Raw genomic sequence first — 25,295 nt, forward strand, 5'->3', positions numbered from 1 at the left:
ATGTTGAAAAATTATCCATGCATATGTCTTGAAAATAAAAGGCTTTAATTTAAAAAAAGAAAAAGAAAACAACGCATTTTTTACTTTACTTTTCTAGAGGGGATTTTTTTGGGGGAAGATTTATGCTTTCATTTGCAACATGACTTTTATGGAAATGTTTTGTATAAATTCACATGTTGGGGAGAAGATGGAGAGAAAGGGGGAGAATCTAGAACTCAAAGTCTTCTACATCACTAACAAAATCCAACAGCAAGAGATACAAAGAGAAATTCCATTTAAAATAACTGTTGATAGTATAAAATATTTGTCAATCTATCTGCCAAAGGAAAGTCAGAAACTATATGAGCAAAAAACTACAAAACACTTTCCACATAAAGTCAAGTCTAAGCAATTGGAAAAATATCAAGTGCTCTTGGATAGGTCCAGAGAATATAAGAAAGATGACAATACTAACTAAACTAATCTATTTATTTAGTGCCATACCAATCAGACTCCCAAGAAACTATTTTACTGACCTAGAAAAAATAACAACAAAATTCATCTGGAAGAACAAAAGGTCAATAATTTCAAAGGAATTAATGAAGATAAAAGCAAATGTAGGTGGCTTAACTGTACCAGATCTAAAACTATTATAAAGCAGCTGTCATCAAAATCATTTGGTACTGATTAAGAAATAGAGAAATTGATCAATGGAATAGGTTAGGTTCACAGAACACAATAATCAATGACTATAGCAATCTAGTATTTGATAAACTTAAAGGCCCCAACTTTTTGGGATAAGAATTCACTATTTGACAAAAAACTGCTAGGAAAATTGGAAACTAGCATGGCAGAAAGTAGGCATGGACCCACACATAACACCATGGTCGAAATGGATTCAAGATCTAGATATAAAGAATGATACTATAAACAAATTAGAAGGACAAAGGATAGTTTACTTCTCAGACCTGTGGAGGAGGAAGGAATTTGTGCCCAAAGAAATATCATTATTGATAATAAAATAGATAATTTTGATTATATTAAATTAAAAAGTTTTTGTACAAACAAAACTAATGCAGACAAGATTAGAAGGGAAACGATAAACTGGGAAAACATTTTTACATCCAAAGGATCTGATAAAGGTCTTCTTTCTAAAATATATAGAGAATTGACTGAAATTTATAATAATTCAAAACATTCTTCAATTGATAAATGGTCAAAGGATATGAACAGACAATTTTCAGATCAAGAAATTGAAACTATTTATAGTCACATGAAAAAGTGCTCCAAATCACTATTGATCAGAGAAATACAAATTAAGACAACTCTGAGATACTACTACACTATCAAAATTGGCTAAGATGAGAGGAAAAGATATCTACAAATGCTGGGGGGGATGTGGGAAAACTGGGGCACTGATACATTGTTGGTGGAACTGTGAACAGATCCAACCATTCTGGAGAGCAGTTTACAACAATGCTCAAAAATTATCAAATTGTGCATACCCTTTGATCTAGCAGCATTTCTACTGGAATTATATACCAAAGAGATCTTAAAGGAAGGAAAGGGACCTGTATGTGCAAAAATGTTTGTGGCAATCCTTTTTGTAGTAGCCAGAAATTGGAAACTGAGTGGATGCCCATCAATTGGAGAATGGCTGAATAAATTGTGGTATATGAATATTATGGAATATTATTATTCTGTAAGAAATGACCAGCAGGATGATTTCAGAAAGGCTTGGAGAAACTTACATGAACTAATGCTAAGCAAAATGAGCAGAACCAGGAGATCATTATACACGGCAACAACAAAACTATATGACGATCAATTCTGATGGACGTGGCGCTCTTCAACAATGAGATGATTAAACCAGTTCCACTTGTTCAGTGATGAAGAGAACCATCTACAACCAGAGAGAGAACCATGGGAACAGAGGGAACATACCATTCTCATTCTCTCTGTTATTTGCTTGCATTTTGTTTTCTTTCTCAGTTTTTCTTTTTCTTCCTTCTTGATCTGATTTTTCTTGTCCAGCAAGATAACCATATAAATATGTGTACATATATTGGATTTAACATATTTCAACATATTCAACATGTATTGGACTAACTGCCAGTTAGGGGAGGGAGTGGAGGTAAGGAGGGGAAAATTTGGAACAAAAAGTTTTACAAGGGTCAATGTTGCAAAAATTACCCATGCATATGCTTTGTAGATAAGTTTAAAAAAAATTTTAAAGCAAATGTAAAAATTATTTTTTGTACAACTAGGGAAAATAAAAATATTAAATAATTTTTTTAAAAGAAGACTGCCACCAAGATACAGAAAATTGCTTGAAAGGTGTTCTAGTTCTTATACAACTTTTCCTTAGGAAGGTTTTTAAAGAAATGGTTCTTTTTTCTGTTAGCATGTCAATTGGAGGGATATGATATGCATTTCAGTATGAAAGAAATGCAGCTGATTTTATTTACATTCCAGTTTCTAGTCAAATGTTTAGTTATTGGAATTATGAATCCTTTTGGTTGGTAAAGTTAGCTTGATGAAAATTGAATCAACTTGAATTATAAAATTATCTCCTATTCCCCCCTTCACCCAAAAAACCCAATCTTGTATTCATGGATTAGTTTTTCCCTAATATTTATATTTTTCGAGTACCTAAGTAATAAGGTAAATCTTAGCTTTCTTACTATGCTATAAGTAACAAGGCAAGGAACAATTTTCCAACTCACAATTCCACTTCATTTTTTCCTCTGCATGAACCTTGGGTATTTTCAGAAGTCAGAAGCAGCCTCTGAAAATCTTTTACACAATCCAGCTGAATGTGAAGACACCGACATGTTATTGGTCAGGAACTTCTACAGATCTGAGATTTCCACTGTTAGTTATTCCTATGGATTAAAGTATTTTGCCTGCAGAAAGCCACTATTAACATGAAAATATAAGCTAAAATGAATTCATTATTCAATAAATATTTACTAAGCCTCTACTATGCATAGAGCATCTTGCTAGGTGTTCCATAAAAATACAAGATCTACATAAGAAATAGTTCCTTACCTCATTAGAAAGATAAGACAGAAACACAAGTAATAATAATGCATTATTATGCAATAGGAGTTTGAAAACTGATGGACATCTAAGTCAGCACTTGGCACAAAATAGATATTTAATAAATGTTTGTTGCTTGACTGATTGATCTTGCAATTTTCAGTTCAGAGGGACTGGAATTTCTTAATATTGAGATCAACTCTCTGAGTTCTGCTTGAGAATGTTTAAAGAGGCATATGGTTAGTGAGGGAGCAAACTACAAGGACTATAAGAACTAAACAACAGTAGCCATAATGGTGAGGTGATTCTTTTCCCAAATTTCCCCATGACTATGCAGAAATTGCCATCACACAATAGTCTGTTAATTTCTTTTAGACAAGAGTGTCCAATATCCTAATTTTGCATTAAATATAAAGGAATCAGACATTTCCTAGAAATACAGAATCTTTAAATTAGAGCAGAGAGCTAAATCTCTGTCTGTAAAAATTTTCCTAGCTAGAGGCTCTGAACTATTGTGATTGTATTAATAACTTTTCATCCAATACAAACTCCAGAAAATAACCAATAAAGGAATGCAGGGGGAGCTGCAACCAAATTGTTATGACATGCTATGACTGATTAAATCCCCAGTATGGTAGATAGGGCAGTGAGAGAAGAAAAGATCACACTTTAAACTATCCCCTGGGAGGAGATCCCAGCGGTCTGAGAAGGCTTCAGTTTATCTTTTCCAGGAGGGATGAGTGAGCAAAAAAGATCAAATACTTTCCGTGGCACCACTCACCTACATTATGATGATAGCCCTTCTCTTTTTCAGCTTCAAAATTCTGCACGACTCTCAGTTCAATGACCCACACCAGAGGACACACTCCCCTTTTAAATCTCTCTTGGTCAGGCATTTATATGAATATGCCTTCAGGTGTATGCTTCTACCATTGGTCAGGGTACTCCTGCACATCTAAATCCTAAAATTGTATTTAATTATCTGGACACAAATACCTACAGGCAATAGAAATTTATGGAGGACCATAGGATCATAGAACTGGAAGGGTCCTCAGAGGCCATGTAGCCCAATCCTTCATCTTGCAGGTGTAGAACCTAAAGCTCATGCTGGTTAAGCCACCTATCTGACTCTACACAAGTAGGAAGTGTCAAATGTGGGGGAATACATTCCTTGAAAGATGGATAGGGTTTTATCAGGTAGAGATGAAGAAGGAAGAAGACATTGTAGGAAGAGGAAATGAATGAGTTAACAAAAAATACTAAGAAACATGCTTGAGAAGCATTGAGTCATAGCATTTGATTGATTGGTGAGAATGTGAGGAGGAATAAAATTTGTTTACTGGCTTGTGGAATAGCATCACAGGAAAACAAGAAGTCTCCAAAAATGTACCAAGCCAGAATACATCAATATTTTTTGGTGAGGATAAGGCACATAAGATATGGAGCCATACTGAAAAACTAGCATAAGAGCAGTCATTGCTTTTGGGGGTATTCTCAGGCAGTGATGTGGTAGATAGTGGATGCCTTGCCAATAGGAAAACGGATACATTTTCAAACAAAGCCTGAAAATTAATCATATTTAATGAATGTGACTAATATGTTAAAGGAGCTAGTGATTAAAATATTAACACAACTGATCTCCTCCTCCCTACTTAATTCCATCTCCTCCCTGGGGTTAGCAGTTTTCAAAGAGACAGGGGCACTGCATTACTGAAACTGACTGTATTAATGGTGGGTGGGGGGAAATGCCACAACATTTTAAATAGCTCAGATCCAAGACAGTCTGTACAATTTGAACATGACTGTTAATCTTTCCTGTTTCATTGCTCCAAAGAGAAATGTGGGGTGTGGGGAATAGCTGAATATGACAAAGAAATAAAAATATAAATTAGAAAGCCCTTCCTGATGGCAAGAAAGAAATCAATGGATATTCCTTTCAATAAAGAGAAGACTTAGGTTATAGTGAGACATAAATTTAGGGAGTGAGCACCCTGAATACAAGTACTATGATTGATGAAATAGTGTTAGGTGGTGTCCAGTTCTTGTTCTATACAGTATCCATTGCAGAGGTCCATATGAACATAAGTTTAAATGATTTCAAGAGGCAGTATATTTCAGTGGAATAAGCAGTGCATTGCTTTCAGAATCAGAAAACCTTATACATATATTTGTTTCATCAATAGGAAAGCTTGGGGATGAACTGTTTCCATATTAATATGGGATAAGAAACAAATCTCAAAACCATGTCTTTAAGAATTATAGAAAAAAAAGCTAAAAATGACAGGGCTTATGGGTGATTTTATTCTGTTTTGATAAGAGAAGGAGAAGATAAAAATGTGACGGAGGAGGCAGAGGATTATACTGGGGAAAAAAGGAGGAAGGGAAAAGAAATCATTATCACATAATAGAGGTGAAGAAGATGAAAAGTATATAATCACAGAAAGAAGAGTGAAGAGAATAAGCATACTGCAAACCTTACTTTCATCTGGAAGAGATAAAGGAAGACTGAACATAATTACACACATACACACAGAGATTTCAGCTTAGAAATACATTAATCTCCAAAGAGAAATAAGAGAAGTAGGAACAAGGTAGGGCAAGAGGAAGATCTAAGAGGAAGTTCAGGAATGGTAAGGAAATAGTCATAAACCAAATAAATCAAAATATTTTGAAGAGGAATGTGAAACAGGGATTAAAAGGAAAAAAATAAAGGGTAAAGATCTGGGAGTTGGGCAAGCAAGGGAGGAAAGAAAAGCTACAACACAGAGGAAGCAGGTATTTATTTGTAAATCACAAGTGTGATTTACTACCTTATTTGGAAATAGTGGGATGGGAGCAAAGAAAGGAAGAAATACAGGAGGATAGAATTGAAAGAAAGACATGTTAACAATTATTACCATGATAATGATCTTACATATAAATCAAAGGAGAACAAAACAATTGCCTATAGGAGAAATATATATAATCTGAAGACTTTCATTAACAAAAAAGAGAAAGGACAAATCAATGAATTGGACATGCAGCTAAAAAAATTTGAACAGCAACAAATAAAAAATCCCCAAATAAGCAATGAAAGAGAAATTTTGAAAATTAAATAAATTAATAAAAACAATTGAATTGATAAATAAGATGAAGACTTGAATTTTTCAAAATATAATAAAGTTAGCCATCTGATATAAAAAAGATAAAAGAAAAAACAGAATTGTATAAAAAATGGAAAAAAAAAACAAGAGGAAAAAATTGTGGGAGAAATAAAACCTTATAAAATATTCATTTGGTAATTTGGTTGATACAGTATTCAATATGTAAATTAATTTAGTTGTCATTTTCATTTTTATTATATTGGCTCAACCTGCCCATGGGCAATTAGGGTTTCTCCAATTATCTTGATCTATCTTTATTTTTCTAGAGTGTTTTATAGTTGTATTCTTATGTAGCTCTTGGTTACATCCTGATAGATACCTTCCCTAAATGTTTTATAGCTTTTGCAATAATTTTGAGTGGAATTTCACTTTTTAGCTCTTCATGATGGCTTTTATTGAAGAAAAATAGTAATGTTGATGACATATAATTTTTTCTTATCCTGAAACTTTACTGAATTTTTCACTACAATTAATTTTTGGTTGAATCTTTTGGGTTTTTAAGTGAATAATCATATTGTCTTTAAATAAATGATAATTTTGTCTGCTTTGTTTCTCTCTGATTTAAGTATCAAGATTAGATAAAATATTTGCATCACAGAGATTGTGAAGGTATGTGAAGGTTCTTCATCTTATGAATAGCTCATTTAACATTATAGTTAATTGGTCTTTGAATGTTTGATATAATTTATTTCTAAATCCATCTATTCCTAGAGTTTTTCCTTTGGGACTTAACTTGTGACTTGTTGATATCTTTTTCTGATATTGGATTTTTTAAATAGTCAATTTTTTTTTTTTGTTAATCTGAGTGCTTTCTATTTTGGTGAGTATTCATCTAAGAATAATAGGGAAAAAAATAACAAAATTCATCCGAAGGAACAAAAACAAGAGAAGCTCCAAATCTATATGTCACTGAGATGTAAAAAATTATAGCATAAATAAGAAAACCCAAGGAAGAAATTATATTTTCTTCTGGAAATTCAGAAATGAATATTTTATAAGGATTTATTTCTTTCATAATTTCTTACTCTTGTTTTTTTCCATTTTTGACACAATTTTATTTTTTTTAATCTCTTTTTCATATCATGTAGCAAATTTTATTTTTTCAAATAACTAGAAATGACTTTAATGTCTTCTGAAAATCACCTGTTCATATACTTTGACCATTTATTAATAGGGGAGTGGCTTGTAGTAATATTAATTTGAATCAATTTTCTCTATATATTTTAGACAGCCTTTATCAGAAACATTGACTGAAATTTTTTTTTCCAGCTTTCTACTTCCCTTCTAATCTTGGCTGCATTGATTTTGATTATGTAACAACTTTTTAATTTGTAATCCAAATTATCCATTTTGCATCTCATAATGTTTTCTAGTTCTTCTTTGGCCATATGTTTCTTTCTTCTCCATAGATCTGAAAGAAAGATTATCTCATGAATCCATTTTGATCTTATCTTGCTATAGGGTGTTTAGCTGTTGGTCAATGCCTAGTTTCAGACACATTATTTTCCAGTTTTCTTAGCAATTTTTGTCAAATAGTGACTTCTTGTCTCATAAGCCTGAGTCTTTGGGTTTATCAGACATTAGATTAATATATAATTATTGACTCTTATGTCTTGTGAACCTAACCTATTCCTTTAATTCCCTGCTCCCTGAAATGTCTTTTCAGATTATTTTCTTCATATGGTTGTGATGACTGCCACTTTATAATATATGTTTAGGTCTGGTATAGCTAGATGGCCAAGTGATATTAACAAGCAATTTTCTAAGGAAGAAATCTAAGCTAGAAACAATCACAGGAAAAAAATGCTCTAAATTAGTAATAATTAGAGAAATGCAAATTAAACAACTTTGAGATTCCATGTCATACCCATCAGCTTGGCAAAGATGACAAAAGAGGAAAATGACAAATATTGGAGGAGCTGTAGGAAAACAGGTTCTAAAGCAGTTGGTGGAACTGTGAATTGGTCCACTCATTTTGAAAGGCAATTTGGAACGTTTCCCTAAAAATCACTAACTTATGAATACTCTTTGAACTTAGCTACATTACCTCTAGGTCTATGCCCAAAAATGCCATGGAAAGAAAAAACGTATTCAACTAAAATAATTGACATAATTAATTAATAACTTCACCAAATTAAAACAATATAAAACAGTCTCACAGAAATCATTAACTTTGTTGTAAATTACCAAGAAAACTCAGCAAGCAGAAACAGACTATATGTAAAATTTATGTGAATTCATCTACTAAGAAACATATAGGAATTATGTAAATGCAACTACAACACACTCTATAAAAATGAAGACAGCCGTAAATAATTGAAAACACATTAATTGTGTACGTTTGGACCTGCCAATATCGTAAAAATGAGACTACTACCTAAGTTGGTTCCATCTATGGCTTCTAGTTTGTTTTTTGCTGCTACGTCTTCCGTCTTCCTATTCAGTCCTTCTGGCTTCTTGGTTTCTGAGACTTTCAGGAAGACTTTCTGGTCAGCTGACTTGTGACCTCTGCCTAGACTTCTGAGAAGGCCTGGATCTAACCACCCCACCTCTCACTGCTTCATTCCTCAGTCTTCTGGAGACGTCCTGTGGTTAAACTCCCAGATCTAGGCCTCAGACCTCTGGCATTAAGCTTTCTGGAGAACCTTCTGCCTCCGCCATGCTATATATTCTTCTGATCCTGCCTACTGGAAGTTGTGGTTCTTGGGCCTCAAGGGATTCAACATTACCACTTTCCCCCAGGTGAACATCAAAAGAAATTCCTAAATACTCTAATCACTTTCTAATGGACTAATTAATAAACTACTCTCCAGTCCTTAAAATTTCCCTGCATTCATTCAATAGTTAACCTAGTCCTTCCTCATAATACTCTCCTTAAGCTAGTGATTCTGAATCCATATACCGAACATATTAGAAAGGTAAAATCTATAAGATCTGGCAACAGATTGATAACTACAGTAGGTGAAAGAAAGTGGGGAGTTGAAGAAGACATCTAGGTTATAAGCATGAGGGTCTGGGAGAGTGGTAGTTCTCTTGGCAGTGATAAAGAAATCTGGAAAAAAAGAAAGTTTTGGGAAAAAGATGGAGTTCAGTTTTGGGCAAACTAAGTTTAAGATATCTACTGGGAATCAGTTTGAAATGTCTAATAGGTAGTTGGAAATGTGAGGTCAGCAAATCTGATTAGATTAATTAATTAGATCGTGAGATCATCCACAGAGAGACAATGATGAGACTGGTGAATCATGACATTCACCTAGTGAAATAGTATAGAGTGAGAGGAGGTTCCAAGACAGAATTCTGGGAGACATTCACGTTTAATGTGAAAAAAAAATATGGATGAAGATCCAGCAAAAGACATGGAAAAAGAGAAATGAGATAGGAAAAGAATTAAGATGTCACAAAAATGTAGAGAGAAAAGAATATCAAGAAGAATGAGGTGATTGGCAACATCAAGGACTGCAGAGAAATCAAGAAAGATGAGGATTGAGAAAAGGTCATTGGATTTGATGACTGAAATGATTGGTAGTTTAAGACAGAGTAGTTCAGTTGAACCATGAATTCAGAAGCCAGACTAAAGAAGTTAAGGAAAGTAGGAAGCAAGGAAGTAGAGACAGATCACAGGAGGTCTTCCCAAGTAGGTTAGCCACAAAAAGAAAGAGAAGATGATGGCTAGAGGGGATGGATGGATCAAGTGAGAATTTATACACACAGATACACATACATTTTTGTTGTTCAGTCTCTTTGTGACCCCATGGACTGTAGTAGTCCCTAGGATTTTCTGGGCAAAGATACTGAAGTGGTTAGAGTATGATATCTATATCTATATCGATATGTAAATATATATATATATAAATATATATATATATATATATGTATATATACACATACATTTTCTTTTAGTACTAGAACTAGTACTAGAGATAAAGTTCCTGCCCATCAATTAAGGAATGACAAAAAATAATGTTTATGAACTCAATGGACTATTATTATGCAATATAAGAAGTGTGGACAAGGACGGATTTCAGAGAAACCTAAGGTGATATATATGAATTGGGGCACTAATTGAACAGAACTAAAATTTATATGATGGAAGCAAAGCAACTTTGAAAAACTAAATACTTCTACTGAAGGTTTTAAATATATGCTCCTTATTATTTTAAGGAATGTCCATTTATTCCTATACTCTCAAGTTTTTAGTAGGAATGGATGTTGGATTTTATCCAATGCCATGACTAACCAGGATTCAAGAAAACTCAAGTAGAATTCCTTGTAATTAGGTGACAGCACAGAGAAGCAAAATGAGAAATGCTGTTTCAGACATATACATTCTGTGCATTTGTTTGGTTTCACTATGGATTTTTTTTTTTTTTCTTTCCATTTTGAGATGGGAGAAAAGGAGGAGGAGATGAGTGTAAGAAAGTGATCCCCTCCTCCCTCACTGGTGTGGGGGGAAAAATACCATTACTGAAGCATGTAAAAGAATGCACAGAAAAGACCAGAAGGAGTTATAGGAAACATAAACAAAACAGAATAGCTTTGAAACTAGGTGTTGAATTTATTATGTACTTATAAGCAGGAAACAAGGCAATTTCAAGGGCAATCCTCCAGTCAGGCTCCATGTTCTTTATCATTTATGTTTGTTGGGATTTGTCAAGTTCAGAGAAACAAAAAAATAATTTTTGTTTTATAAAATATAATTTAGTTTATCCCCTCGTTTTACGGAAGGAAAAATCTGTGTTAGAGGTCAGGAACTTGCCAAAGTCACACATCCCTTTTTTTTGTCCCCTTGAGGCTGAGGTTAAGTGACTTGCCCAGGGTCACACAGCTAGAAAGTGTTAAGCGTCTGAGATAAGATTGGAACTCGGGTCCTCCTGACTTCAGGGCAGGAGCTCTAACCACTGCGCCACCCAGCTGCCCCACACATTACTTTTCAGTCTTCCAAGTGGAGCAGCTAAAAATGGGACAGATTCATAAAGATTTGGGGCTGGTACACTTGTCTAGAAACTTTTGCAAGATATAATTGCAAACTGAGCATAAGAGTCCATATTTAATGTCTCCGGAATCCTAGAAAGAAGTTTTGCATTTTTGCTTATGTTCTCCATCTAATTGTTTCATTCGACCCCTTAGCTTTTACCAAGACCCTAGCATTGGGGAAGTCTCTTAGGAACTGCAGTAAGCCTTTTTTTTTTTTTTTTTTTTTTTTTCCATTTTTTTTTACCGCTGCTTTAACGAATAGCTTCTTCGGATGCAGGGCCTTGTTAAAGAAGCCACCTGGAGACAGCCCCTGCCCCACTCGTGATCAAGTCTAACTTCTAACATTTCACTCTGATGTGTCCCGAAGACTAATAAGCACTAGTAGATGAATTATCAGACAACTAAATGAATGGTTAACAAGTTGGAGCCAGCCGCGCAAAACGTAGCTTTACGAGACTTGGGGATGGGATTAGTGCTATTCTATTTCAGCACGAAATTAGCAGAACCACAAAACAGTCCAGAAAACAGTTCTACAACATTCACCGCTGCGCAACGTTTTTTAATAGGCACACCTGGCGTGCTGCGCGATACTGTAGGCGTGATGACGCCATGCGCGCGACCGCTTTCCTAGCGCCTGCGCAGTTCGCGAAAGGTCGTCCTAGTGACCGGCTTGGGGGTGAAAGGAGCCGTCGCCATGTTGTCGGTTGCCGCTCGTTCGGGCCCTTTCGCCCCCGTCCTTTCAGCCACGTCCCGCGCGGTGGTGGGTCCTCTGCGGCCGCTGGTGCAGGCCTCGGTGGTGCCCGCTCCGGAGTCTCCCGCGTTGGACTTGAAGCGGCCCCTTCTGTGCCAGGAGTCCTTGAGCGGGCAGGCCGCCGGCCGGCAGCTTGTTGCCAAAGTCAGCCTTTTCTGTGAGTGGAGGGCGGGGAGGGGAAAAGACCGGGGAAAGCAAAGCAAAGGGGCCGCGCCTAGCGGGGAAGGGCTTCCCGTGGGCCGAGGGAGGGAGCTGCGGGGCTGTTTCCAGGTCTGGGACCCCTACTTCCGGAATCACCGGGCGCCCCGGCCGAGTGGAGGCCGAAGGCCCTGGGGGAGGGAAGGGGCAAACCTCCCCTCGCTGCAGCAGAGCTGCTGTGCCCTGTCCTCGAACCCTGGTCAGTCCTCCCATTCTGGGACTTCGGGGAAAGGTGCCCTCCCCACCCCCACCCTGGAACTTTCTGGAGTAGCTGGCTTTTCTCCAGAGATAGGGAGTAGTAATAATGAAGATGATATATTGTTTTTGCAGATAAAGAAATTGAAATCCCAAAAAGTGAAGTGACATCATAGATTTATAGAGCTAGAAGGGATCTTAGGTACAATGTAATCCCATACTGACCTTTATTAATAACTGAGGAAATTGAGGCCCATGTAGGTTGCATGATTTGCTCAAGGTCACACTGGGATGGGAGGAAACTTCGCAAAATTTGAACCCAAGTCTTTGAGTCTGTTCTTTCTATGCCGCACAGTGCTGACCATGCTCGTGATATTAGTGTGTAGCAGAGTTATATTGGAGATGACTCACTACCATTTTTAATTTAGTGTCCCATAGTTTGAGTTAATTGCAACTTCCGGAGGGAAGTTTGGTTCAGGAAAGTGACTTCCTTACCAAGGTGATTTTTTTAAGGTCCCAGTTGGGATATTAGAGAACATGTGTGGTCCTCTAATTCTCACTTGGGTGGGGATTTCCTAAGTTTTTTCTGCTCCTAATTTTTGTGATGTTGGGATATATAGGTATATAAATCAAACATTTACTGACAATCAATTTCACAACCCCCACATTCAGTTCAGATACTCTATTATGGGGTCATGACCACAGTTTAAGAAACTGGTACTTGTATGGACCTCGGAGAGGTAATTGCTCTTTGGCAATTAGGAGATCTAGAGCAAAGAGACCTTGTTGGAGGTGAGTCTTGGAGCTAGTTGACAGCTTTCTGCTGATAGGATTACTGAAGTTCAGAAAAGTTAGATTACTTGTTGAAGGTCACATGACTCGGTGCATCAAATATTTACACCAGATTGCTGTTTCCCAAATGTGGGGGAAGAAAGATAGAAAATGAAGATAGAAAGAAGGAAAAAAGTGAAAGTTAACCATTAAAGGGGACTTTTGTATTTTATGTACTTTGTTGGAAATATTTTTACTTGTGATGGGAAAATAAGAGTTAGTCAATGTCTTCTATCATTGAAGCCTCCAATTTGCAATATAATATTTTATAATTTCAAAATACAATCTGTAGTGTTGCATATACTTGATAGGTTGTGATACCATAGCAATTTAAAATTTACAAAGTGTTTTATTTTTGTCCTGTTTTGATCATAACATTTTTGTGGTTCAAGCAATATCTTGATTTTTTTTTTTTTCTGTGATTCATACTTTGTAAAAATATGGGCCCAGGAATCATCTCAATTTTAGTGTTCTTTCCACCCCAAGGTATGTTGGAAAACTGATTCCTGGATAGAATTGTGGACTGAAAAGTATATTCTGGTAGGAGTGAAAATCTTGATTTAAGGGAAGATAGTTCAAATGTTAACTTTAATATTCTATCCCTAATACTAGGTATAGGTGAAGCAAAAAGTACATTCTCTTTTTCTGAAGACTTTTACATCCTGTTGGCCTTTCTGTAATAGCTTATTTTCTTAAGTTGAAACTGAGTCAAGAAATGATAAACTTGGCACCTTGGAGTCAGGATGAAATAATTTAGCCATTGAATTTTGAGGGCAGGAACTATGTTAAGTTTCTTTTCCAAGTTTTTTTAAATTCAAATAAGTATACCTTTTAGTCAAGTAAAAAAAAAATTCTGATGTAATACAAATTTTTTCTTCTCCCAAAAGGACAATTAAAAAAGATAACCATAACAAATAAATAAGCAAAACATTCCCACAGTGACCAAGTCCAAACATGTATCTTTTGGTCTTCATTTTAAGTCCATCGTCTCTGAATTGTTAGGAGGTGATCGGTGTACTTTATCTTGAGTCTTTTGAAATCATATTTATTGTTGTTTTTCAATTGTGTCTAATTCTATGTGACACCTCCTCCTTCCCACTTTGGAGATTTTCTTGGGAAAGATACTGAAGTAGTTTGTTATTTCTTTCACCAGTTTATTTTATGGATGGAAATAATCAAGGAAACAGGGTTTTGTCCAGGAATACACAGCTAGTTCTTAGGCTGGATTTGAACTCAGGCCTTCCTCACTCTAGGCCCAGCACTTTGTCTTTTTATTAATCAGAGTTGTAAAGTCTTTCAGAATTGTTTTTCTTTATAATATAGTTTAAAAAATTAGTTCTGCTTACTTCACCATACATTTATTCATAGAAGTCTTCCCAGTTTCTTTTGAAACTGTCCATCTATCATATTTTGTTTAGCCATTTTTCAACAGATGAGTATCTTCTTAATTTAGTTTTTTTTTTTTTTTTTTTTTTTTTTTTTTTTTTTTTACTACTCTCTTCAAAGTCCAGGTCTAGAACTAGGATAGCTGAACCATATATACTTTGGGAACTTACTGCCATATTGTTTAACTGAAGGGCAAGATTAGTTCACAGCTCCACTAATAGTGCATTAATGTACCTGTTTTTCCAGTGCCTCCTACATTTTTTCTTTTGTGAGTGAAATCTCAGACTTGCATTTTTAAAAATCATTAGCACTTTTAACATTTTTACAATACAGTTTTTGAAAGTATGAATTTCTTCTTTTGAAACCTGCTTGTTCATATCCTTGATTATATATGTAGCTTTTGGAGAATATATTCTTAGAAATTTGAATCAGATCCTTATATTTTGAATATGAGACATTTTTCAAAGAAACTTGCTGCATCTGTTATTAAACCTGCACGGTTTTTGTTTGTGCAAAAACTTTAATTTTATATAGTCAAAAATGTCTCATTCTTTGCTTCATTTTCCTTTATACCCCATCCATAAATTGAAAAAGTAATTTTGTCCTTTCTCTTCTGATTTGCTTCTCATGTCATCTTTTGTATCTAAGTCTTATATCCATGTATTATTTATCTTGATATATAATGTAAAATGTTGGTCAATGCCTAATTTATGCCAGATTCACTTTTCTTTAGCTATTATATATATATATGAACAAGGTCAGTTGATTACTTAGTAATTTTAATCCAGAAATGTCCATTTCAAAGTGCTGATAGGTTTTTGTTTTGTTTTGTTACAGGAATTTTATTTATTCCTGTTTTTTATTAGCAGAAATAATTTGTTTAAATGATTTTTTTTTCCCTTTTGATTTGGACTTATTTCATTTTGCCTGGGTAATTTCCAATAAAAAATTGGTGTCAAGGAAACTCCCTCTATTAGTATACTTTATAGCTCCTCTATAGATTATAATCTTTGAGAACTGCCTAAACTTCTAACTGGTTAAGTAACTTGTCAATGGTCAAAGGGGGTGGGGAGATTTGAATATAGGTCTTATAAAATCAGCATTCTGTCCTCTATACCAGGCTTGCCATAGGATCATTTTCTTATTCTGGAATTTGCTTACCATGTCTCCATCTGGAAAAATACATAGTTATTTTTAGATAGATCCCACTAATTTCACTAGTTTCCCGTTATAGATAACTTTTTATGATTTGCATGTTGTTATCACTTGGAAACTAAAGGAAAAATAGTTGAAATATAATATAGTGGTTTTGATTACTTGGGAAATAGTGTGAACTTATGAATTCTGGCATAGAGATTTCATTGTGATGGAAAGGAAGTAAGTTTTATGAGTAGAACATAGGGTATAGATTTTAGAGTTGGAAGGAATCTTACAGGTGTTTTGATCTCCTTTTATAGATCAGGCCCAGAGAGATTAGGTGCCTTGTTGAGGTCATATATAGTAAATGTCAGAGCCAGAATTTGATATAACCTAACAATCTTCTTTGGAAAAAAATTTTTTTTCTGAAAACAAAAGTGACCGAATAGGTGAAATAACATTTTTATATTTATTTTGGAGAACCTGCCAAGAGCTTTATTTTTGCTTAAACATATTTGAAAATGGTACCAATAAATTTTTCATCAAGATTTGTTTCAGAGTAGTTTTTAAGATAAAGAATTTCTGTTAAAATACTTTTTAATCATTCACTAATTACTAAAAGGTGTATATACCTTAACAAGTTGGCTGTTTTTGATAAGGCTGTTCCTATTTCATTCATCATTGATAATAGTTGAAGTTAAAGTAGCACTAATTTCCATCTTAAAATACTCTTACTTCCTCTGGATTCTAATTAATTATGCTTTGCCTATTTTGTGCATTGTGGTTCTTAAATTCTTCATAAGTCTATCCAATATACTTGGGAATTTTAACATCATTTTCTTGGTATCCACCTTTATTTTTCACTAGCTACAGTATAGGTATATCTCAAATTTTGACATTTTTTTGCTATCCTTTACATTGCTTTTTGTTTTTAATTCCTTATTTATAAATTATTATAGCTGCTAATGTTCACCTAGAGCCTCTTACTTACTTTTTGGATGGTCCTCAATTGCATTTCTATAAAGATTACAAGGTATTTCATAATTTGCTACCATACAACATTATTGGGAGAATATTGATGTTAAAAATATGGATCTATGTTATAGGGAGAAGCTATCCCTGAATGCTTTACAAAAAGAAAAACCTTCAATTTCCTGTAAAATTGTATTCATAGGGTAATCTTTTCTTAAGAAAAAAAAAATCTAAAAAATTCTTAGTTTTAGGTGCTCTCTCAGAAAACACATAGATTGACCTTGATAGATTTCACAATTTGATGAGTTCAGTGCTAATGAGTGGATGGATGCTGGTGGCTAACAAATTGAATTTTTAAAATCTGAAATATTTTATTTTAACAAATTATTGTCGTTTTTAAAATATTTAATCTTTGCTTGAATTTGTTTTTTACTTTTAAATATTGGCAGACCTATGTGTGTTTAATATATATGTACACAGACACAACTTTTCAAGAGTTTATCTAATATTCTCATAACTTTCTTTTTTATTTTGCAGCTCCTGCTTCTGTTCGTTATTCCCATACAGACATCAAAGTTCCTGACTTCTCTGCCTATCGCCGAGCAGATGTGTTAGATAGCAAAAGATCTTCAAAAGATAGCAGTGAAAGTAGAAAAGGCTTCTCCTATTTGATAACTGCAACTACCACTGTAGGTGTTGCATATGCTGCTAAGAATATTGTCTCCCAGTTTGTCTCCAGCATGAGTGCTTCTGCTGATGTGTTGGTCATGTCGAAAATTGAAATCAAGCTGTCAGATATTCCTGAAGGCAAGAATATGGCTTTTAAATGGAGAGGAAAACCACTGTTTGTACGTCACAGAACCCAGAAAGAAATAGAGCAAGAAGCTGCAGTGGATGTGTCACAGTTGAGAGACCCACAGCATGATTTAGATCGTGTCAAGAAGCCTGAATGGGTCATACTGATAGGTGTCTGCACCCATCTGGGTTGTGTACCCATTGCAAATGCAGGTGATTTTGGTGGTTATTACTGTCCTTGTCATGGGTCACACTATGATGCATCTGGCAGAATCAGAAAAGGGCCTGCACCACTCAACCTTGAGGTTCCAGCATATGAATTCACCAGTGATGATCTAGTCATCGTTGGTTAAAGTACTGATCTCAAGTCATAGCTTCCCTACAAATTTTTCATGTGTTTTCAGAAGAGTTCTTGAGAGATAATCTAACATATTTCAAATTGGTTGATGTGAGAGATTCAACTATTTCTGATAATGTATTGAAACTTATTGATCTGAATTAAAGAGTGAATACTTTCAAGTGTTTGCTTTTAATAAAGCCACTGTTAAATATTGTTCTGTCGTCTATTTGTAAGGTGTTTATTTTGTCTTTGACAACTTTTGAATTAATTTACATAAAGGAAGATGAGAGGAGTATATTCATTAGAAAAAAAATTGAAAGCTGACATTTATGTAGCATGTCTGGACTCTTTGATCCTTATCATGAATTAGGGAGTCAGTGGCAATTTAGGTAAGGAAGAAGCAACAGAAAGACTGTTAATGTAGACCACAGTGGCATTTTACCTATTTCCACAGTATTGTGAATTTTTCCATCAGAGAACCAGTTGTGTCGGTGCAGCCTTTTAATCTCCGATGCTGGTGGATTAATTGCTGTAAAGTGCCAAAGTGATAAGGTGCTGGCTTTGTTTGGCATCAATATGATGCCTCTTTGGGAGTGAGGAATGTAAGGAGGGAGGAACCATCATAGGTTAGGAAGTGAGTGATGGGATTTGGCCTGTGAATGGTTGTCGCCCTTCAAATCTTGGGAAATGGATCCAGTTCTTTCCCCACTAGAGAAAAATTGTGAGTTAAATTCATTCAAGTCTTAAATTATTTTTTTGAAAAGACCTTTCTAAGAACAACAAAGAACAAATAAAATTCATGTACTATAGATTTGATATAACACATAATCATAATCTGAGCTTTAATCTCCCCAGCTATAAAATGTGGCCAATACTTTTTACACTAGCATATTGTGAGTAAAGCACTTTTGTGAAACTTAACTATAAAAAAATGCATGTCTAATCTTAAGGATCTACATATGTGGGCCTTTCCCCCCACTTTGGTTTAGTGATATTTCAACATTTTTAAATGAGAGAAAATGTGGCTTTTATCGGTTTTCCATTTAGACATCTTGGATTTCCTGTAGATAATACAAATTAAACATGCCTAAGAACTATTTCCCTCTTTGTTTCTATTGTACCACCATTTTCCCAAACAATCAGATTAATCCATAGTTGTCCTTGAAATTTCTTATTTCTGCATCCCCCATATGAAGTCAGTCTCCAAGTCTTGGTCCATTTACTTCCGACATAACTAACCTTTTTTATGATCCATGAGGTCACCATCCTAATTCAGATCTTAAAATTTAGTCTCTCCAACTCATCTTCCACACAATTGCCAGAATCAAATTTTTAACATGTCACTTTGCTATTTGGAAAGTGCCAGTGACTCTCCATTGTTTCTCATAAAAAAAAAATTCTTGTCTTGCCTTTTAATACTCCCTACAATCTGACCAACCAGATTTTCCAGCTTTAATACACATCGCATTCTGTCAATCAGCAAGCATCTGTTAATCACTTACTTTGTGCCAGAGGCTGGGTTTACAAAGAACCATGAAATAGTCCCCACTTTCAAGGCACTTATAAATATTGCATAACCTCAACTGGGCCCTCACTACTACAAGGCACTGTACCTAATTGACTCACAATCTCACTACAGTGGTTCAAAACTTTTCTCCTAAAACTTCCTGTGGCTCTTTCCCTATCTCATTTTGCCTTATATTTTACTGAAAAAAAAATAAAGGCTATTCATATTTCCCACTACTTCATCATTGCTCATCATACAGGTGCCTTCTGCCACAATCTCTTCCTTTACCCATCTCATGGGAGGTAGCCCTTCTTACAAGGCATGTCCTTTATGTGCAGGAGGGATATCCTTCAGTTGTATCTTCACCAGATTGCCCCTCTATCATCACCACTCTTACCTTTGATCTCTTCCCCTGCTTGTTGGCTGTTTCTACACTGCTTACAAACAATGTCCATATCTGCCCCATCATCAAAAAACCCAACTTTTTCTTTTTTTAATTATAGCTTTATACATAGATATATACATGGATAATTTTTCAGCATTGACAATTGTAAAACCTTTTGTTCCAATTTTTCCTCTCTTCCCCCCCTCCCCCCCCACGGCAGGTAGACCAATATATGTTAAATATGTTAAAGTATAAATAATATACAATATATGTATACATGTCCTTTGCCGTACAAAAAGAATTGGACTTTGAAATATTGTACAATTAGCCTGTGATGGAAATCAAAAATGCAGGCGGACAAAAATAGAGGGATTGGGAACTCTATGTAGTGGTTCATAGTCATTTCCCAGAGTTTTTTCGCTGGGTGTAGCTGGTTCAGTTCATTGTTGAATAAATAGAACTGATTTGGTTCATCTCATTGTTGAAGATGGCCACATCCATCAGAAATGATCATCCTATATTATTGTTACTGTATATAATGATCTCCTGGTCCTGCTCATTTCACTCAGCATCAGTTGATGTAAGTCCAGGCCTCTCTGAAATCCTCCTGCTGGCCATTTCTTACAGAACAATAATATTCCATAATATTCATATACCACAATTTATTCAGCCATTCTCCAATTGATGGGCATCCACTCAAAAAAAACCAACTCTTGATTCTTCCATCCCAGATAATTATCGCATATTTTCTGGTTTTGCTTCTAAACTTATTGAAAAGATCATGCAATAATTACCTTCACTTTCTTTTTATACTTTTTTAATCCTATATAATCCAGCTTCCTCCCTTATTCCATGGAACAACTCTCCAGAGTCACTGGTCATCCCACAATTGACAATTCAATATGATCTCTGCAGCTTTGACATGTCACCCTCTTGAGGCTCTCCTTAGAGGTTTTCATGATATGTTACTCTTGCTCTTCTCTTACCTTTGACCCTTTCTCTGTCCTTTGCTGGGTCTTCCTCCAGATTGTAACTGTATGTGTCTCATTGGGCCCTCTCATGGCCCCTTTTATCTCCTACAATATTTCACTTGGTGATCTTATCAGTTCCTATGGATTCAATTATGATTCTCGTATCTATTAATCCTAACCTCTTTACTGATCTTTATCACATCTCTAATTGAGACTGGACATCTAGAACTTGATATCTCAAAGACGTCTTTAACTCAACATGCCCAAAAATACCCTTTTCCAAACTTTGCTATTACTGTTCAGGGAACCAACGTGCTCTCAGTCACACAGATTCTCAACTTCCATGTCATCCTTAATTCCTCTCACTGCTCTCTTTCCCCTCCTCCCCCATTTCCAATAGGTAATTATTGTCTGTTGGTTTTGCCTTTATAACATATTTCAAATCTATCCTCTTCTCTCCTCTGCCATTATTTTAGTGATTCATGCTAATTCCATTTTATTTGTATATTGCTCAAGGTGAAGCTCTTGAATAGAAATTCTTGAGTAGATGCAAAATTGTCTTTGAAAAGAAGATATTATTGGGCCTTTGAAAATAACAGGCCTAACATTTTCAGGATTAGAATATTAATATAACTTGTGTATAATTTTTACCATGCTCTGAGGTCTTTAGGTTGAAAGAAAGTATTTCAGATTTAAACTCAGGTGTCACTTTTAGAAAAAAGGAAAAGATAAATTATGAACTTAGATGATTTTAGGATCTTAAATTGCTGAAGTTTGAATTGATTTCATTTCATTATTAATTCTTCCAACTTATAGTTTGACTTTTAAAGAATTTTAGTATTAAAAGGCTTATAGACCTGTTTCCAATATCTTCAATTACATAGAATTATTTTCATCCTTTTGTCCTTTCTGGGTTCATTTCCCATGTTGGAAATAAGAATGGAATTCTGTCCATGTAAACCCAAGTACCCAGAAGATGACTGCTTCTTTGAGATAGTGTGGTGAATGAATAAAGCCAGCTCCCTTTTTGTGACAGGAAGGATTTGTGACAATTTTTTCTGCTTTATTATTAGCTATTATTTATTGGATGCTGCAAGTATTCCAAACTGTTGTGTTGCACAAGATGTGAAAGCAGGGTTGCTTCTATCCCGTAGACTTAAATGACTCTCATATCAACAACAAATGAAATTCTTTTTTTTCAAGTGCTTGCTACTACAAATAAGTACAAAATAGATTATCATAGCATGAAAATCTTTTGTTTAGAGGACATGGTTGCAATTAAGAAGGACTTCTAACAGTATTTCTATAATACCTCTTTGATAAGAGAAAGGTCCACTGAACTGAAAACTTACAGTAATGAATTACCCTTTTTATTTTGACACTGCTGTTATCCAAAGTTGGGGCCAGTTTGAGTGCAGCAGACTGAATACATCTGGATTCTCTTTTGCTTATCTGATTAATTTCGTATGAAAATCTCTTTAAGTGAATTATCTCTGACTTAATAGTATCCAACCTGCACACAACACTGAAGACTTCACTTTTTTTCCTGCCATTTTCTTGGTTTTCATGACTTCTACTTCTCTTATAGACCCTTAGCCTATTTTGTGTCATGGAACCTTTAACAATCAGGTGAAGTCTATGGACTCTTCAAAATAATCTTAAATATATAAAATGAACAATTACATTGAATACAGTTATAAAAATATTAAAAGAAAATAACTTCATGGGCTTGAGGTTAATTAGACTAGTTGGCTGGCTCTGGTATCTGGCCATAGTAGCCCACTCTTGTAATCCTTTCTACTGTGGAACCTAAAGCTGGTGTCTGTCTTGTGCTATATACAATTCCGAATGGAAGAGACTAACTAATTCAGCTGTTTGTCTACCTCTAATGTCCCTTCATCCCCACCCCATGATGGGCAGTCTACTTCTTGTTATTAAGTCAGTTCAGCGTGTTCAACTCTTCATGACTCCCCTGGGTTATCTGGCAAATACTGGAACAGCAGAGTAAAGTGACCCAAGATCATATAACTAGTAATTGAGGCCGGATTTGAACTCAGGAAGTAGTATCTTTCTGACTCCAGAGTCTGACTTTACCTACTGCTCCACCTAAGGACTCTGCCAATCTAAGTAGGGAGGACCACACCAGCCCAAGTCAGAAAAATGGAACAGGTTACAGACCTGGATGCTGATCAGCAAGATCAGGCCTGGTCAACATGGAGACCCCAATCTAACAACACCACTACCACAAAACCCCGTGAACTAGGATAATTCTCTCTTTTCCTTCCTGTGAGTTTTTAAGACAACATATAATGAAAGTTGGAAGAGTGAATAAAACATTTATATCGATATATACATATATGTTCTTAAGCAAAGTGCTAAATATGAAAATTTTATATAAGCAACAGAATTAAAGTTTGCTCTAAAAGGATTCTTTGCATTATAGAAGAGTTCATATAGTTTAAATAGTCAGCTCCTCAAAAATATTTGGAAACAACTGTTTCACTTTTCCTCCAAAGCATTTTTAATAAGATCCAATTTGTACCATTTAGATGTTTCAAAAAATTTAAAAGATATATCAAGAGCAATCAAATATTTAGAAATTACATATATTATGGAAAATGTTGATTTTGGTTGAGCTATGTTCAACCTCTAATCTGTGACTCACAAATTTAAAAGCTTCAGAAAATCCCAGAAGTGCAGCTTTAAAATTTTTTATTATTATAAATTTAATCAAACAGCATTTCAGGATAAAAATAACTAAAAAGGAATATATATGAAATCATTAATTTCTGTTAATGTTTTATTTCTTGATTAATTTTTTATGCATTCATTGTCATGTTTTTTCCTCAAGTTAAATTTAACAAGATAGTAACAACATAATTGTCCTATTGTGTAGTTCTCTGCTAGTTCTCTGTATTTTGTTTTTAATACTTTCAGAAATTTTTTTTAAATTTGTTATCAATCCCCACTAATTTATACTCTTCATTTATACCAGAAGTCCTCCTTTGTAACAAATGAATGTAGATGAGCAAAATGAATCCACATTGGCAGTGCCTGAATGTTTGTCTCATTTTGGACCTCTATCCATCACTTCTCTGCCAAGAGAAAACAGACATGTTTCATCACTGGTTTTCTGAAGTGGTGATTGACCACTTTTGTTCAGTGGTCTTACAGCTTTCAAAATTTGTTTTGTTATGTTTTGTTTTTAACATTCTTTTGGTCATTGCATCCTTTGTTCATCTTCTACCTTTTTCATTCTGCATCAGTTCACTCAATCCCCCAAGTTTTTCTGAATCCTTCAAATCTGTCATCTCTTGTTATAATTAATATTTTATTATATTCATTTTTCTACCAAAAATGGAGCATTTTGAGTACTCACAGAAAAATATGATACAAAAATAGAGGGATAATTTATTTCAATGAACTGAGGCAGCTAGGTGACACAATAGATAGAATATTGGACCTGGAGTCAGACCTGAGTTCAAATGTAGCTTCAGATGTTCACTATCTATATGACACTGTGCAAGTCATTTAATTTCTGTTCATCTTAATCCACTGTAAAAAATGGCAAATCATTCCAGTATCTTTGCCAAGAAAATCCTCTGTATTGTATGGTACAGAATCATGACGAGTCAAAGACAACTGAATAACTGAACAACAGAAAAATTGAACTGAAATCCATAGTACTACCACATTATCCTCTCTTTCCCATTTATTTTTAAAATATGAGAACTATTTGCCATTAAATACAAACATATATATATACACACACTCACACATACACACTTCTATTCCCTGTAAAACGTTCATTCACTTGTGAATCCTGTCCAGTTTGATCCAGATGTGAAAATTATAAAGTGAACTTTAGGAAAAGATGATAAAGATAGTGTTATATCCCAAAAGGCAATTAAGTTCCTGGAAGTCAACAATATCATCTAATCTGTTTTTCCAGTTCTGTCATAATAGGTATTATAAATGTGTGTTTGTATCTCATTATAAACCATGTATAAACATTATCTAGGTATGTAATATAGATATTTTTATGGGCATCCATGAAGGAAAATAATTGCCAAAAACTTTGACTTGTTATATGGTTCATTGGACATTTGATGAAAGTCAGAAATCCCCACAAATCTGAGTTGATACTTGGAACTTAATATTCCAAGTTCATTTTTCAAAATGTAATGGTAGCAATTTTTAAATTTTAATTATTTTAAAGTTATTTAACAGCTTTTGACAAGCCAGCATGGTATAAGGACATAGAAATTTGGTCCGAAGTTAAGAGAACCTGGATTCAAGTTAATGCCACTGTACATACTGTGTAAGTACTCACAAGCCACTTAACCTCCCAGTGTCCAAAGCAACTCTCTAAGGCTCCATGTAGACTCCTAAGTTTTCACATTTGGAATTCCCTACACAGAAGAAATCACAGCTGCAGATCAAACCAAACCAAACAAAGCAAAACAGGTATTGATTGCATGTTCACTGTGCAGAGTGGCCTTTTATATTAGGCATCATGGGAAGATAAGTAGGGGAGAAAAGTATTGTCCTGATCTTCAAGGAGATCAGATGCTAGCTAGGGAAAAACCATCTTTCTTTCATGAAACAACAGGAACAATCAAAAGCTCAAAGCAATGTAGTAAACCGTAAAGTGTAAATGCTGAAGAGAGGTAAAGTGGGATGTAGTTA

The 25,295-nt window shown here is 34.8% G+C and overlaps 1 protein-coding gene across 1 annotated transcript; it reads left to right on the plus strand.

Moving 5' to 3' along the window:
* The first annotated feature begins 11,749 nt into the window (after positions 1–11,749).
* UQCRFS1 (ubiquinol-cytochrome c reductase, Rieske iron-sulfur polypeptide 1) lies at positions 11,750–17,956 on the plus strand. Its single transcript, XM_074293288.1, has 2 exons — positions 11,750–12,046; positions 17,146–17,956. Exons 1-2 carry the CDS (start codon positions 11,833–11,835, stop codon positions 17,754–17,756), a joined length of 825 nt encoding a protein of 274 aa, XP_074149389.1. The 5' UTR covers positions 11,750–11,832; the 3' UTR covers positions 17,757–17,956.
* The last annotated feature ends 7,339 nt before the right edge of the window (positions 17,957–25,295 follow it).

The sequence above is a fragment of the Sminthopsis crassicaudata genome, chromosome 2 (assembly GCF_048593235.1).
Source record: "Sminthopsis crassicaudata isolate SCR6 chromosome 2, ASM4859323v1, whole genome shotgun sequence".
Classification (NCBI taxonomy): Eukaryota; Metazoa; Chordata; class Mammalia; order Dasyuromorphia; family Dasyuridae; genus Sminthopsis; species Sminthopsis crassicaudata.

What these genes read in the sequence shown, in the direction of transcription:
- UQCRFS1 (XM_074293288.1), top strand. Translation starts at nt 11,833, where the DNA reads ATGTTGTCGGTTGCCGCTCGTTCGGGCCCTTTCGCCCCCGTCCTTTCA. An exon ending in TGCCAAAGTCAGCCTTTTCT is followed by an intron (nt 12,047 to 17,145) that starts GTGAGTGGAGGG and finishes TTTATTTTGCAG; the next exon opens with CTCCTGCTTCTGTTCGTTAT.